General features: G+C 43.0%; 1 protein-coding gene and 1 long non-coding RNA gene across 2 annotated transcripts in view; one reads left to right on the forward strand and one right to left on the reverse strand.

Annotated features, from left to right (window-relative positions):
* Window positions 1–9029: 9029 nt before the first annotated feature.
* ZMPSTE24 (zinc metallopeptidase STE24) overlaps window positions 9030–17230 on the reverse strand; it is a 42355-nt gene continuing 34154 nt past the window's right edge. The window contains exons 8-10 of the mRNA NM_001192928.2: window positions 14234–14338; window positions 12486–12629; window positions 9030–9638 (exon numbers count right to left, since the gene is read on the reverse strand). Of these exons, the coding sequence (NP_001179857.1) occupies window positions 9414–9638; window positions 12486–12629; window positions 14234–14338 (474 nt within the window). The 3' untranslated portion in view covers window positions 9030–9413. The remainder of the gene's footprint in view (window positions 9639–12485; window positions 12630–14233; window positions 14339–17230) is intronic.
* Window positions 9638–16531, forward strand: LOC132344936 (uncharacterized). The gene is made up of 2 exons (XR_009494025.1): window positions 9638–10778; window positions 13902–16531. It is a non-coding gene; the product is annotated as an uncharacterized lncRNA (long non-coding RNA).

The raw sequence follows: 17230 nt of genomic DNA on the forward strand, positions 1-17230 counted from the left end.
CTTTGTATGGCATCTAAGACAGAACTTAAGGCCCTCAAGGTAAGCTTTCTCCTATGGGAAAACTTTTCTGCAAATGACGGTAGAACTCTCAAAACAATCAAAACTACATGAAGTACATATGCACAAAAGGAACCAAAAGATGGATGACAAAGACCGAGTGGAAGAAGGAGACCTCAGGGAGGGGAGTTACCACACAAAGGATTAGGGGTGACCATGAGGATATACAGGTTAAACGGCAAGCTGGGACCATCATTGGTATTAAAATCACTGACTTGATCCCAGCTCCTCTCCTAAACAGAGGTTATCACTTACTAGTAGCTCACAGACTTTAGCAGAGGACCAAGGCAGACAAAGGCAGTATATACACACAGCAAGGACTCTGCCTTAGATTCAGAAATCAACCCCGCTGAGGCCATGCCATTTTATCTGAGGCATTGATCTACTTCATTCTGTCCACCAACTATTAGGGTACAGAGTACAACCTCCTTCCCTCCTTGGCTGGCCTTTCTCCCTCCCTTGAATGGCCAATACCTCAGGAACCTACCAGTAGTAGCCTCTGGCCATCCGTAGGCCTCCCATAAACTGTAGCTGCTGCTGCTGCTAAGTCACTTCAGTTGTGTCCGACTCTGTGCGACCCCATAGACGGCAGCCCACCAGGCTCCGCCGTCCCTGGGGTTCTCCAGGCAGGAACACTGGAGTGGGTTGCCATTTCCTTCTCCAATGCATGAAAGTGAAAAGTGAAAGTGAAGTTGCTCAGTCATGTCCGACTCTGTGCGACCCCATGGACTGCAGCCTACCAGGCTCCTCCATCCATGGGATTTTCCAGGCAAGAGTACTGGACTGGGATGCTATTGCCTTCTCCACCATAAACTCTAGGGGACCAGGTCAAAACAATCACGTATTAAAAAGCTAGTTATTGCTGCCACATGAAAGTGTTAGGTAGGTAGAATAGGGAAAAGGAGTCCAAAATGGCGGTGGCTAAAAGACAAGGAAGGTCAAAGGAATGTCTGAGGACCAGAGTGAAAACTTCAGGCAGAACAAACAGCACTCCTGGCTAAGCCCAATTTGCATAGGGCAGGCCCTGGGGGTTGGAAAAAAACATACAAAAGGAGGAGCCAAAGTGTTTTCTCACGGACTCTCTCTCCCGCGTGCATGCACTCTATCTCTCTCACTCTCTCTCCCTCCCTCCCCACGCACTCCTCCACTCTCTTCTCTTCAAGTCTTGGATTCTCCTGCTATCTTCTAAATAAAATAGAGCTGTAACACTGATTTGCTTAAGAGCTGTAGCACGGTTTGTCCAAGACCTAAGAGCTGTGACGCGCCGAGGGCTTTAATGTCCGTTGCTCCAAATCTTTGCTGTGACGAGACAAAGAACCAAGGAACATACACTCGCGTGACATCTATGGTGCCATGACTCGGATATAACCTGGCTGAAACAACCTCTACGTGGAAGAGGCCAAGCACAGCAGGAGCCCAACTCAGCGACGCTCCCGCACTAGAAGCAGAAGGTGAAGAAACCCAGCGCAGAGGAAGGCCCATCGTGCTGGAAACCGGGACAACGAAAACCGAACTCAGCAGAAAGCTCACGTGGCCCAGTCTCAGATTCCAGAAGACTTCCAGTTAAGGTAAGAGGTCCTCGCTCCTATGGCTGGAGGGACCTTCACAGTCTCTCGTTTCTTGTTTCCTCGAACCTCCCTCGAACAGGCGGGCCACAGGGGCACAATTGAGGGACTCTGGAGAGGCTACTCCTCAGCATGTCCCAAAGGCGCTATCTGCTGAGCCCCAGTAGCTGTTACACAAGCCGGTGGGGGTTCTTCTGTCCTTCTCTGTGCCAAAGATCAGACCAATGAAACTGTGAGCACCGGTCAGATATTTAGCAAATTTTCCGGCAGGCTATGAAGGGGATTCCTTGGCATGTTTTTCCCACTGCTTTTTCCTCCTGTCCTTCAGCTCTCTCCCGGGACTCAAGCCCGGCCAAAACTAATCAAACTCAGACTCTGATGTCTCATTGCAAAAATTCACTGAAAGACAAAGCATAAGAGGTAGATTTGTTAGGATCCAGAAAGAATCCACCCTTTAGGGTGTGAACCATTGCCGAAGGCAAGGGCTGAGGCCATGGTATTAGGCCTGGCTAGGTTTTGTGAGGGGATGGAATTCATATGCTAATGAGAGGATCATCCCAGCCATTGGGGAACCACCCACTCCTCCCTCTTATGACCTTGTGCCTTGGAGCTGTCCTGCCACCTCTGGGTGTGTCTCTTGGTTTATAGATTGGGGATTAAGGTTTACTTGAATTTGACTTGTCATCTTGGACCCAATTGATTTTAATTGGCTTACATTATACCCTTGTGCTATGTCATTCTTTCAAAGTTTGTGCTCTGCCCCCTTCCCTTCTGTTTCATGCTCTTTTTCTGAGCCCCATCCAGACCCACAAGGTTGCCTCTACAATCTTCTGGAGAGACAACCAGAAAATAGCTGGCCTTGGGAGGGAAATACTCTGTAATATCCAACCCCCTAATCCTACCCAATACTGGTCACACTGGAGATCTTGGGGATGCCCAAACTCCAGTCCGGGGGGTGGTCCCAGGAGGTCATCACGCCTTGACCTGCCTAGGGATCGGTCTTCGAAAGGCTGTCACGCCTCAATCTATTCGGGGATCCTCTAGTCCCAGGGGTCCCAGGAGGCTGTCACGCCTCAGCCTGCCTGGAGATCTGCACCCTGACCCGGGGACGCCTGGCTCTCAGGTTTCAACAGTTCTATGTAGGATAAGCTTCAGAAAGACTCACCCCTAAGGAGGTGAAAGAAAGCTCCTAAGGAAGTCCACCCATGGAAACATAAAGAAGTCTATTACTTGTGGGACTGTGCCCAGTCTCAGCAATAACTCAGGAGCCCAATGAGAACCCCATTGCCTTTCTGGAAAGGCTAAAAGAGGCACTCCAGAAGTTTACCAACCTGGACTTAGACTCTTACGAGGGATGGGTGATTTTAAAGGACAAATTCCTGTCCCAATGTGCATCAGATATCAGAATTAAGTTACAGCAGTTACAACAGCAGGACCCTGCTGCCTCTTTAGATGAGATGGTCCAGACAGCCACCAATACCTTTTATAACAGACAACAGGAGAAGGAGGCCAAGGCCCAGGAGAAGGAGAGAAAGAAAGAGACAAGGCATGCCCAGATGCTGGCCGCCCTCCAGAGAAGCCCTATGGCAAACCCCGAGTCCTTGAAGGACAAGGCACAAGACAGATGCCTGATCTGTAGACAGGCAGGGCATTGGGCCAAAGAGTGTCCAAACTGTGACAAGTCTCCTAGAACGGCTTGCCACAAATGCCATCAACTGGGACATTGGGCGGCACTCTGCCCTCGGGACCCTCAAGGTCAAGTGCCAAGAGCCTCAAGGTCAAGCGCCAAGCCTACCCTCACGATGGTTCAAGAGGACTGAAGCAGCCCACTCCAGCCAGCCGCCTGTCACAGATAACCATCACGGGGCTGGAGCCAAGGGTGCAACTGGATGTGGCAGGTAGGTCCGAGAATTTCTTGGTTGACACAGGGGCTACCTACTCTTCTTGATCTCCTACTCCGGAGCCTTCTCTTCCCAAACCTGTACCATTTTGGGTGCTACAGGAAAAGCAACTACTAAAAGATTCACCTGAGCACTTCATTGTTGCTGGGATGGACAAATATTTTCCCACCAGTTTCTGGTGGTCCCTGAGTGTCCTACCCCCTTATTGGGAAGAGATATACTCACTAAACTGGGGACCACCCTTGTGATGGGAAGTTTTTCAGCCCCTAGAGCTCTACAGCTCCTGGTTACTACTGAAGAACCCATTATACCTTCAATAGAGAGGGACCAAAAACTATGGGAAGACAAAATTAACCCCCAGGTGTGGGACCAGGGGATTCCTGGACGAGCCCACCAAGCTGAACCGGTCATCACTGTCCTCCCAGATCCTACTCGGTTTCCTAACTGGAAACAATATCCTCTCAAAAGAGAGGCTCGGGAGGGACTACAGCCTTTAATAAATAAATTTCTTGCTTGTGGGCTATTGGTCCCCACCAGTTCGCCATGTAACACCCCAATCCTCTCAGTAAAGAAAAAAGACGGAACCTGGTGAATGGTTCAAGGTCTCCAGATCATAAATGAAGCTGTAGTCCCCCTCCATCCCACAGTACCCAATCCCTATGTAATCTTGGGAGAAATCCCACCCAGTGCCAAGTGGTTTAGTCTTGGATCTCAAAAGATGCATTTTTTTGCATACCACTGGCTAAAGAATCCCAATACCTTTTTGCCTTTGAGTGGGAAGCTCCAGGAGAAAAACACCAACAGATGACTTGGACAGTATTACCTCAGGGGTTCAGAGATAGCCCCCACCTGTTTGAACAGGCCCTTAGCCAGGATCTCCTAGATCTAGACCTGGGACCTAATGGGAAAATATTACAATACGTAGATGACCTACTAATCTGCTCTCCAGATGAGAAAAGTGCCCAACAACATGCAATTCAGGTTCTAAACTTCTTGGCAGAAAGGGGATATAAAGTCTCCCATGCTAAGGCACAGATGGTCGAGACAAAGGTCACTTATCTGGGAGTTCAGATTACACATGGGTCCAGGAGGCTGTCCTCTGATCGGGTACAAGGAATCCTCCAGTTGCCCTCTCCCACGACTGGAAAACAATTGTGAGCTTTCCTGGGGCTAACTGGTTATTGTAGAATCTGGATATCCAACTATGGTCTAATTGCCCAGCCCTTATATGAAAGCTTAAAGGGATGAGATGATTCAATCCCACTGATGTGGGGAACTCCTCAAAAGGAGGCAGAGGCTACAAAAAAACAGGCAGCTGCCTTGAGGTTGCCAGACCCAGAAAAAGCATTCCAACTTTATGTCCATGAAAGAGAGGGAATAGCCTTGGAAGTGTTAACTCAAAGGTTGGGATCTGAGCCCCAGCCTGTAGCTTACTTATCCAAGAGGCTCGATCCAACTACCCAAGGTTGGCCCCCCTGCCTTCGAAATCTTGTAGCTATTACAATCATGATAGAAGATGCTTTAAAAATCTCCTTTGGGGGCAAACTATTTTTACCAGCCACCAAGTAAAACAACTCATAAATGGGAGAGGCCATTTATGGATGTCTGATCAAAGAATCCTCAGATATCAAGTAATGCTGATGGAAAATCCAGGCCTCATTATATCCCCTTGTGAGGTTCTTAACCCAGCCACCCTCCTACCTACCCCCAAGGGCTCTCTCCCGTTTCACTCTTGTCTAGAAACCTTGGACCACTGGACAAAACCCCGAGAGGGATTGTCAGATCTTCTGACCAATCCTGAGGAAATCTGGCACACTGATGGAAGCAGCTTTGTCTTGGATGGAAAAAGAAGAGCCGGGTATGCAGTAGTCTCCAATTTTGAGACCATAGAGGCTAAGCCTCTGCCACCAGGTACTTCAGCCCAATGAGCTGAGCTCATAGCCCTGACTCGAGCTTTAGAGCTGGGAAAAGGAAAAAGAATAGCCATTTACACTGACTCCAAGTATGCCTTTCTGGTGCTACATGCACATGCGGCTATTTGGAAAGAAAGGGGCCACTTGACCACCCGAGGGTCCCCAATCAAATATGGTGATCAGATTCTTCGACTCTTGGAAGCAGTCCATCTGCCTACTGAGGTTTCAGTCTCCCACTGTAAAGGACACCAAAAAGAGAGCACAGAAGTGGCACAAGGGAACCAAGCAGCTGATCAGGCAGCTAGGAGAGCAGCATTACAGAACCATGACCTAATAGGGATTGCCACCTTAGTTCCACAGACTAATTTGCCAGAAACTCCTTCATATACTGAAGGTGAGACTCTTAAAGCTAAGAGTGAGGGCTTTCCAGAAGATCATATGGGGTGGTTCCAAAAGGAGGGACTCCTTTTTCTGCCTGGAAACCTCCAATGGAAGTTGGTTAACTCCTTACATGCCACTACTCATTTAGGAGAAAAGGCCCTCCAAATATTACTAGAAAGGTCCTTCAGAGGAACAGGCCTCCAAACAACTATAAGACAGGTGGTCTCCTCTTGTCCCACTTGCCAATTAAACAACCTCCAAGGAGCTCGAAGACCCCAGCTGGCCCAGCCCGTCCAATGACGTGGGGCCTACCCAGGAGAGGACTGGCAGATGGACTTCACCCAGATGCCAGTTTCTCAAGGTTATAAATACCTATTACTTATTATAGATACATTCACAGGATGGATTGAAGGCATTCCCACCCGGACCAAGAAGGCTGAGGAGGTAGTTAAAAAACTGCTCCATGAAATCATTCCAAGATTTGGTCTGCCCAGGTCATTACAAAGTGACAATGGGACATCATTTACTTCTAAGGTCTCCCAAGGAGTCTCGAAAGAATTGGGCATTACTTATTATCTCCATTGTGCCTGGAGGCCTCAATCTTCAGGAAAAGTAGAAAGAGCCAATCAATTCTTAAAATCAGCGATAAAAGAGATAACCCAGGAGACCTCCCTGGGATGGAAGGAGGCTTTACCAATAGCTCTCCTCCACACCTGCATTGCCCCTAAGGAACAGGTTGGTCTTAGTCCTCATGAGATGCTATATGGGAGACCTTTTGTTTACGTCAATGACCTCTTCCTAGATCCAGAGGTTCAGACCCTCCAGTCTTATACCATAGCCACTGGGCAATTCCAACAGGATATACACTTGTGGGGTATGAACCAGGACCCAAAAGATTCTAAAGAGTCACCACTATATGCTCCAAGAACTCAAGTCCTAATTAAAGTCTGGAAAGATGGGTCCCCAAAGGCTCAACTCCAGCCCATATGTAAGGGCCCCTACCCTGTAATACTTTCTACCCCCACAGCAGTCAAGGTACCAGGACATGACTCCTGGATTCACTACTCACAAGTCAAGCTGTGGAAGAAAACAGAAGAGGACACTCAATACACCTGTCAACCAGCTACAACATGCAGTGCCAGTTCAACAAAGATATAAAACTACAGCTGACCACGGAAAATATCACACACCCTTGGACACTGCTATAAGGACTCCGAGGCTTGAGACTAGCAAGAGGGGGAAGCCCAATACCCCTCGCCACCCCAGTTCAGCAGGAAGTAGCCAGAAAGACCTCGACGCCCCTATTCCCAAAGAATTGGGCGTCCCATCTCTTGAGGGGGGAATGTTAGGTAGGTAGAATAGGGAAAAGGAGTCCAAAATGGCGGTGGCTAAGACAAGGAAGGTCCGAGGACCAGAGTGAAAACTTCAGGCAGAACAAACAGCACTCCTGGCTAAGCCAAATTTGCATAGGGCAGGCCCAGGTGGAGAAAAAAAACATACAAAAGGAGGAGCCAAAGCATTTTCTCACGGACTCTCTCTCCCGCATGCATGCGTTCTCTCTCTCTCTCCCTCCCTCCCTCCCCACACACTCCTCCACTCTCTTCTCTTCAAGTCTTGGATTCTCCTGCTATCTTCTAAATAAAATAGAGCTGTAATGCTGATTTTAAGAGCTGTAGCACAGTTTGTCCAAGACCTAAGAGCTGTGACGCGCCGAGGGCTTTAATGTCCGTCGCTCCAAATCTTTGTTGTGACGAGACAAAGAACCGAGGAACATACACTCGTGTGACAAAAGGAAGACTGAAGAGGCAGCTGGAGTAGACCAAACAGACCAAGACAATGAGAAGTTACGGGAATGGAGAAGGATGGTTCTGAATGACGCTTCCGAGGAGACTTCAGCAAGAACTGGTAACGCTCTGGAGTGGAGCAGGAGGAAGGCAGTTAAGAGGGCTCTGAGTGAGGTAGAGCAATGGTCCTGCCACCGCGCAGCACTATGGCTGTTCCTTCTACTCTTCACTACTAGCACTCAGCTCCTCTAGGGTAATAAGCATACATCCTAGGTAACAAATGACAGACAGATTTTGTCAAATCAAAGACAGAGTACATCAATCTGCATTGGCAATTTTTAATGTTTCACTGGTGTAGAACTGAAATTTGTATTTAAAGGCAAGAAAGGAAGGAAAGGCAGTTATCACAGCATGAATTCATATGTAAAAGATGCTGGATAAAATCATAGGACTGTTCCTTAGGAAAATAAATAATGCGATACTAAACTAGAGGCTTATTTTTATTGTTTCCATGTAGAGACATCATCCAAATATCAGCTAAGCAAAAGACTTTCTGGCCAGAGGCCAAGTGCACACAGTTGATCCCACTTTGGAATAAATGCCCAGAAAGTATATACATCACCAGTGGGTGGGACTCTGGGCACAAAGTTGGGTCTCATTCAGAAAGTGAACAGAGATTTGAGTCAAACATGCAGCTTCAGAAACTGGAAATCTTTCATAATGTTTGTCTTGAAAATAAAAATTGCCTGCATATCAAGAACTATAATTTTCTAAAATGGAATTAGGCTTGATTAAATAAAATAGTACTCATGACTTACTGGTAAAAATTAGAAAAATAAAAACAGAAACTTTTCTGTCCAAAGAGATAGAAAATTATATTTTTTCCTGTAACATCATAAGAGAATCATCAGTATTTCACCCTTATGTCTCTTAAAATGGCATTTCTTCTTTCCACAATTCTCCCACTTTTAACAGCAAAACCTGTTTGATATGGCAATTTCTGCTAAGTAAAAGGATGCACAATTTATTGAATACTTAAGAGTATGAATGAAAAAAGCTGAATGTTTGGGATAATACTATATTATCCCTAATGGGATCATACCCACCAGGTGGAAAGAAAGATAAAGACTGAAATTTTCTAAAAAACAAAAAGAAAACCCAATGATTTAAAATACTCTGTACATAATTTCTAATTTTAAAATATCAGAAATTCCTGATCAGTGTATAACGAGAGAGGGAACAGAAATTTGGTAGAATAGTAGAGAGCATATTTCTAACTACTTTCAGTTGTATAACATCAGCCTTACGAATTATCTTTCTTCCTTATTTAAAACACTGATTGGCCAGCTTAAATCATATCAGCATAAAAGTAGAAATAAGTTTCAACTTAGGTATGAGCACAGTGATTCGGGACCACTGTTTCTGCCTTAGAGAGAGAATTCAGAGGTGGTGTTCCCTTTTAAACATATGCCCCCAAATACCTTATATGCAGGTTCCATATAAACATGTAAATAAAACAAGTTCTGTATTTTCTCAAATAATTTTACAAGTTGATGGTAAACTAGATTTTAAAGATAAAACTATGCCTTTAAAAACATTAAGCCTCAAAATTTCATCCAGTGTTTTCTTTAAGAAATGGATTATTAAAATCATTTTTGAAATGAGATATTAAATGTATTTAAAGCTTGGCTTTTCTGTACTTAATCATTTTTCCTTAAAAAAAAAAAAAAAAGTTAAAAACATCAAGAGCCAGAACATGCTGCCAGGACAGAAAATAATCAGAAATGTCTTCAGTTGCAGACCCTGGGCAACTCAGTCTTGTTTTGAATTTTTCAGAGCTTGAAGTCTCTCTAGTAGTGGAGGATGAGAATAATGCCACATGGAAAACAACCAGTCAGAAACAGGGAATCCCAAGTTGTCTTTGTTTAGTTTGATTAAAGCAGAATATAAGTCTTTGGCCTTCCCAAGTTTCTTGGCAAATGCATCAGCTTGAAACTCAAATCTGCGGCTGAGGACTGTTAGGCAAAAAGAAAGAACCTGAAAAAGGAAATAAAAGCATTTTAACCACTTCCCCTCTTTGTTGTTACTAAAGCTTTCATGAGCCAATACTGCAGAGGAAGTTCAGCTCAGGACAAGAGAAACAACAAGCCAAAAGAAACCTCACTTGTGTTCTGGAGACCCTAGGGTGGGGGAATTATTAGAAATTGAGCCTTTCCCTCTTTAAGCAGATAGATCAGAAACAGACATATATCCAAAGACATGTCAATCTTAAGAGATACTGACTTCTGAGAACCTGCCATGGGCCAAGCACTGAGTCGGCATTTTACATTCTCCAGCATCCTACAAGGTGATTACTCTTACTCCTGTTTACAGATGAAGAAGGGGTGTCTCAGCAGTGAGACAACTTATTTGTGGTCACACAACAGAAGGTGACAGTGCTGACATTCTTGATGACTCCAAAGCCCATGACACCATCTTTCTCAGAGGTAAGATGTGGTGATTTATATTCAGACTCTTTTTTCCATTAAAAAAAATATTCTTGCTCACTTATCCATCTTTAGATGTTAACAACAGTCTTCACTGAGAATATTCCAAGTATACACGTATAGATATATATACATGTATATATATATATACACACACTATAGCCTCTAATGATGGCCTCAAAATAGAATTTTCTAGAGTGTTCTGAGCTATGGTAGCTTCATTAGAATAAATATTCAGTCTCTGAGGGTGACTACTAGGAAGGGGACAAGTTTCATTTGAAAATAGAAATTTCTGAGGGAAAAATTATTTATTTGCATACTGAAGTATTAATATTATAAGTTGGATGACATGATGTCTATTTCTTACCTTAAGATACATCAGGCAATAAAGCAAAAAGAAAGTTTAAAGTCTCTCAACTGTACCTCATATTGCCATCAGCAGATCCAGAGCTTCAGCATAAAGTCTGGGAGCTCCTGATATCTTCTTAGACACGTTCAAAGCTAATACCTGGCTCCTACCTGAAATTTCTTTCCAGATCTTGAATGTACTTTTTGGGTTATAATCATTAACTAATCTGTCTGTCTACGTGTCTCCTGATTTCAAGGGTCCCAGGGCAGCTGTCCCTTGAACCTCACTGTGACACAAATAAACCCTGAGCAGACACTAGCCCGCGCCCACCTGCTCCCCACGGTAGGTTTTCAAATCCTTTTGACAAGGCATGTTTCCCATTTCCCAAGAAAATATCACTTTCTTCTTATGACCTCTTAAATGTGGACATAAATGTATGTTTTTCTGTTTAAATACTTAGTCTTTTTGAAATGAATACCCTGGGCTCATTGAGGTTTTTAAAACAGTTGCTAATATCTCTAAATTAATTATATTCCAAATCACTCTAATATCCCACATTTACTTAGCTATTTTTTGATGTGAACTCAACTACTCAAAATAAAGGAGATAAAACCAAAAACTGAGAGGCCAAATTAGATGCCCAAAGCAGATTAACATTACTGGTGCCTTACTTACCAGAGGACACTTAGACACTCAGTCAGAATCCAGTAACTTTTACCTAATGAGTTTGATTATCTGATTTCCCAGTCTATAGTTGGTTGAAGAAGAAAATTAGAAACAAATAATGACCACATCAGAAAGGTACACTGACATTAGCAAGGATTATCAGCTTGACAGTCAGCGAAGAGATTATAAGAAAATTAGTTATATAAATAGCATGACTGCATAAAGAGCAGAAGATTCTGGGACATTTCATACACATAGCTCAGTGTCTTTAAGGCATTCCTGAATTGTGACTGAAGACAGAAATGACAATATCATTATGGTGGTAGTTTAGTCGCTAAGTTATGTCCCATGGACTGTAGCCTGTCAGGTTCCTCTGTTCATGGGATTCTCCAAGCAAGAATACTGGAACGGGTTGCCATTTCCTTCTCCACAGTATCATTACAAGCGGTTCTATAACCTCTTTAAGAAGTAACAATCAGCATACAGCACTTTATAAGTATTCTCAACAAAAGTTAAAAAATTAAAACATTTAGAGTTTAATGATAATAAATCTTACTTCTCTGGAAAATAAATGCACATTCTGTGGACAATGCTATACAAACATGATCTCTTCCTCCCTGTTTTTCTTTCCTGGTGCCTTATACCTCACCCCACCCCCCCTTTTAAGGAGAAAGTTAAAACCTTAACTCTACAACTTGTCCCAAAGAAAGAATTCTTCTGAATGGAGATATCTCAAGATCCCTGATCTCTTGGCTTACTCTGGAAGCTTAATCAATTAGTATGCTGCCATCACTGGATTTATTCATATACAGTCTCATTAATCCATGTCTTATCACATATATGGCGTTCCCCTACTGAGCAGTCATGGAGCAGTGGTTCTCAAACTTTGCTTACCATAAAACATCCAACTTTTCTTCAGAGGATCTGGAGTCAGATGCTAAGTCTATTATGAAGCAGGTGGTCAGGAAATGCAACCAGAGGAACACTGTCATACAATCTGTCTTATCCAGTCATACACACACTCAATTATCAGTTGTTTTGTCCCCTCACATACAGATTTTTGCCAGTACTTGACAAAATGTGGTCTAGGACATAGTGTTCCAATAGTTAATTTCCATCTACCAAGTCTCTGAGGTACATGCTACATGGAGGTTTTCACCACTAAAGTCTAATTCTCCACTTTTTTTCCCCTAACAATATAGAAGCACCTTTTATTTGGGTCTGGGTTTTTCTGCTACATTCTTATACTGGCCAATAAATCAAGGGACTAAACTTGCTTGGTAAAACTATAGTTTTGTTTGTTTCTTTTTTCACTACTCTCAAGGTTCTAGATTTGCAATAGACAAGAGCATATGTGTGATAATTTTAAAGATTATACATTACCTCATTATAAGGTGAAAAAATAAACTGGAAGATGATCAATAGTCCAATCAGAGTGGGCTGGCTGTCATTAAAACCAAATGCAACAAAAAGCTCCTTTCGACCAATTAATACAGCAAACAAGAAAAAACACAGGAAAGAATTCATCTAGAAAGAAGGATACAAAATTTCTAAGTTATTACTAACCGAATTTCATTGTGGGATCAGTAGAACAAGACATCATGCTGTGATTTTTAAGAACGATGTTAACGTGACCACAGGAAAAGTTACTTAGGTGGTTTTATAGTTTTACTTTTATTCTAAAAGTAGAGAGGGCCTGAGTTGAGGGTATATATATACTAATTCGTTATTAGTGAGCAAATATTGGTTTAGCTGGGTGATTAGGGCCTTGGAGCAAACTAGAGGACGGCTAACAAGGAGATGTGGAAAAAAGGTATGTGGGAAAACTTCCAAAACTAGCCCAGAGTATGATAATACTTAGGTCTAATGAGAATCTTCACCGAAACGATTCCACAGCAGAGGAGGCTCTGTCAATGCTCAGGTGGAGAAGATACCTGCTCTGTGGATGTTAGCCAGCTTCTCTGCCCAGCCACTCTAGGATTTGGTCAATTGCTCATGAACAGAGTGGCCATGGTGACAGGGATGGAGTCAATGCATTAATCAACAATGCAGACATTGCCCACTGGCTCCAGCTGAAGTGCCCAATCTATTAGAAGAGGCAATCAACTCCAGCCCTGATGAGGCACCTCCGGGATCAGCCCACTATCCTCACAGTAGGCTATTGGACCCCTTCTTTCATGAATGGAGCAGTGATTTTCCTTATTAAACTGAGTACTTAAATAAATGTGCATTTGGACTTAATGTCTTACTCACTGCCATGTATCCATACAACATAGCTTCCAGCCAAGGCACTCATTTTTATACCTACAGATGTAAGGCAACAGAAAAGTGCCGATAGGAGCAGGTACACAAGCCTTCCCATGCGATCCATCACCCAGAACCAGCTGACCTTTTAGAAAGCTACAAAGACCATTAAAGACGCATCTGAGACCATACATGCTCAGAACCAGTCAAAAAAACAAGAGTGCTATTTCACTCAGAGCCTGAAAACAACGGTCACTCTGTTGGTTTAGTGGTATAAATACCCAAAAGAGGAATGTTACAGAAAGTATTTTCTCCTTTATATTTACTACTTTTTGCAATTTCTTTTCAACGTTTGTACAATGACTTTTTTAAAAGAGAAAAAATGTTTTTTAAAAAGCATTTTAATGTCCAACTTATCTAGGCTCGCTCCTTTTGATCTTCACAGCTCCTACAGCTGAGCAACTGCTAACAACAATAAATATTTATGTAGTACTTACCACATTTCAGGTACTACTCCAAACTCTTTACATGTATTAACTCATTTAATTCTTTCAGTCTTATGAGGTATCATCACTCAACAAGGGAATGGAGGCAGAGCGAGGCTCAGGAGCTCGCCTGAGGTCACAAAGGCAGTAAGTCAGCAAGCTGTAACGTGAAGCCCGGCTACAGAGTCTGTCTTCACTTCTCTACTACGTGAACTCTCATGCCTGCTATGCTTATTGTTTGACTCTCCTGCCATAAAAAGACAATTGTCAGGACTTCCCTAGTTGTCCGATGGTTAAGATTCTGTGCTTCTACTGCAGGGGGCATGGATTTGATCCCTGGTTGGAGAAGCTGGCAGTGTGGCCAAGAAAAAAGGGGTAGAGAGAGAATTACTCCAGACTTACCTGGCTAATAATGATATTTTTGACTGTGTGTCCCAATTTCCAGTGCCCCAGCTCATGGCCTAGTACAGCAAGCACCTCCTCGTTTTTACATCCTTGTTTCTTATTCTGAATCAAAGAACAAATTGAAAATAAACTATCAAGAAACTTCAAAAAGTTTATCCCTTTTAACCAAGTAAGAGTCCTTTTTAGAGTCTAACTTAAGGAAACAATCAGACTTTCGTGCAAAACTGTTCATTCACTGAACAAAACATTCCTCCAGCCACTCCACATTAGATACTGGGTTAAGCTCAAACACAGAATCATGAACCAGACACACATATTCTGACTGCATGAGTCTAATTTAGGTTAGAAAAAATATAAATCTTTATCAATAGGACAAGAGTTAAATAAATCATGACAAAGTCATGTAACAGCCATATTATAATCCCACTAGAAATTCTGCTTTCAAAGATTATGTTATAACATGGGAAACTGCTCATGATAGTGTCAAACAACATTCATATTATGCATCCATTAGAAACGTTTTGAAAGAGTATGTTCTGACATGGGAACATGGTTCATTAGGTGAAGAAAGCAGGAAACAAAACTAAAAATAAATAGTATGATTCCAATCATGAAAAAAGACAAATGTGTATGTAAAAATACCCAAATAAAGAAAACAGACTGAAAGCATATCAAAATGTTAACAGTTTTTTCTGTATGGTAGAAATACAGTGATGTTTAACTACCTCAGATGATTCCTATTTTCCAAATTATCTACAAATAAGTACATGTCACTTGTGACCTTCAAAAACACCATGTATTGCCATTTTAAAAACTGAGACCTCCAAGTTAAAATGGCAGAAGGAACATTCACATCTAATTTTATTCCCTCCAAAAACCCCAGTAAAACTACAATCAAGAGTTTGTTTGTTTGTTTTAAGACATAAACAGGATAGGGAAAACAGGAGAGCTGGCAATAGTAACAAGATTTTGGAAGCAGGAAAGCAGACAGATAAATAAAAATGGACTAGGCAGGTCAAGAAAGTTGAATCATAAGCCAGCAGTGGAGAAAATATATAGAACCAGTCTGATTTACACTGCAGTGTCTTCAAAGGACCCAGGTACTTCTGAACTGGGAGGAACAGGAAGAGGTTGTGGCAAATATAAGAATTGGGTGAGAGCTGTTTGAGAAATGGTACAGATTCCTCTCCAACTCCACACTCAAGCAAAAGGCAATTGCTCGTCCCTCATCCTGGCAAAAGCCTGAAAGCTCGTTTTGGATAGGGCAAAGAAAAGGACACTTCAGCTGGAAGTTCAGCATAGTTGAAGGCCTGAGAACACCAGCAACAGACCGTGGATTTGCTTACCTAACGGTATGTATGGTACACTGACTACTGAGCACTCCCTCTCCCAAGCTAGCCCTCTCCTCATACCTGGCTTTCAAAACACTGCCCTCCAGACAAAAGCCTGGAAGAGTACTCCCTGGGAACTCTGATCCCTCTACCAGGAAAGACCAGGAGATCCTAACAGGAATTCCCCAACTGCAAGCACCCCTAGGACATACCACAGTGAAGCTCAAAGTTGATAAACCTTATGTACAGGTGCAGAGAACCCAACCAGGCTTTTAGTCCCATTCTCTTACTAAACTCAAAGAAGGTGAAAGTTGCACAGTCGTGTCTGATTCTTTGCGATCCATGGACCGCAGCCTGCCTGGCTCTCCTGTCCATGGAATTTTCCAGGCCAGAGTATTGGAGTGGGTTGCCACTTCCTTCTCCAGGGAATCTTCCCGACCCAGGGACTGAACCCAGGTCTCCTGCATTGCGGGCAGATTCTTTCCCAACTGAGCCACTAGGGAAGCCCATTCTCTTACTAAGGAGTAGACAAGCAATTGTATATATTATAAGATACACAAGGTAAGAGTCAAGATGGAAGACCAGATACAGAAAAAATGCAATATGGAAGAAACAAATCACCTAAGGAGAAAATTTAGAGAGATACTGCTTTCATGGAAAAACTGAAGATACTCTAAAAAATGGGAAATTCAGGACTTCCCTGGTGGTCCAGTGGTTAAGAATCCAACTGCCAACGCAGAGGACATAGGTTTGGTCCTAGGAAGATGCCACATATCTCAGGGCAACTAAGCCTGTGCACCACAACTACCGAGCCTGTGCTTTAAAGCTCGTGCTCTGCAATAAGAGAAGCCGCTGCAGTGAGAAGTCGGTGCACCACAACTAGAGAGCCGCCCTCGCTGGTCGCAACTAGAGAAAGCCTGTATGCAGCAACGATGACCTAGAGCAGCAAAAAAAAAAAAAAAGGGACAGAGAAAAATAATTCTTAGAAATTAAAGCTTAATAGAATGATTGGAAGATGATGTATCTCCCAGAAAATAGAAGAAAGAGATAAGCAAATGGAAAAGCAGGGAAGAAAAGGTAAGAAAGTTCAGTATAAGGAAGCCAACACTCAAATAATAGAACTCTGAAAAGAAAGAATAGAAAAAATAGAGAGGAGAAAATCATCAACAAAACAATTCCAATAAGTCTCCTAGAACCAATGAACTTCAACTTCCAAATTAAAAGGGCCAAATACATACCCAATACAATGGGTAAAAACAGACTCACAAGGTTGTACACTGGAAACTAGTGTAATATTGTATATCAACTTTACTTCAATTTTAAAAAACAAAAGGCACACACCAAGGTATGTGAAATTTCAGAACACAGAGAAAGGATTCAACAATTTTCCAGAAGAATAAAATAAGGTAACATACTGCTGCTGCTGCTAAGTTGCTTCAGTCGTGTCCGACTCTGTGCGACCCCAGAAATGGCAGCCCACCAGGCCCCCCCGTCCGTGGGATTCTCCAGGCAAGAACACTGGAGTGGGATGCCATTTCCTTCTCCAATGCATGAAAGTATTGAAAGTATCTCCAAGTGAAAGTAAAGTCGCTCCACGTGTCTGACTCTTAGTGACCCCATGGACTATAGCCCACCAGGCTCCTCCATCCATGGGATTTTCCAG

The sequence above is a fragment of the Bos taurus genome, chromosome 3, assembly GCF_002263795.3.
Source record: "Bos taurus isolate L1 Dominette 01449 registration number 42190680 breed Hereford chromosome 3, ARS-UCD2.0, whole genome shotgun sequence".
NCBI lineage: Eukaryota > Metazoa > Chordata > Mammalia > Artiodactyla > Bovidae > Bos > Bos taurus.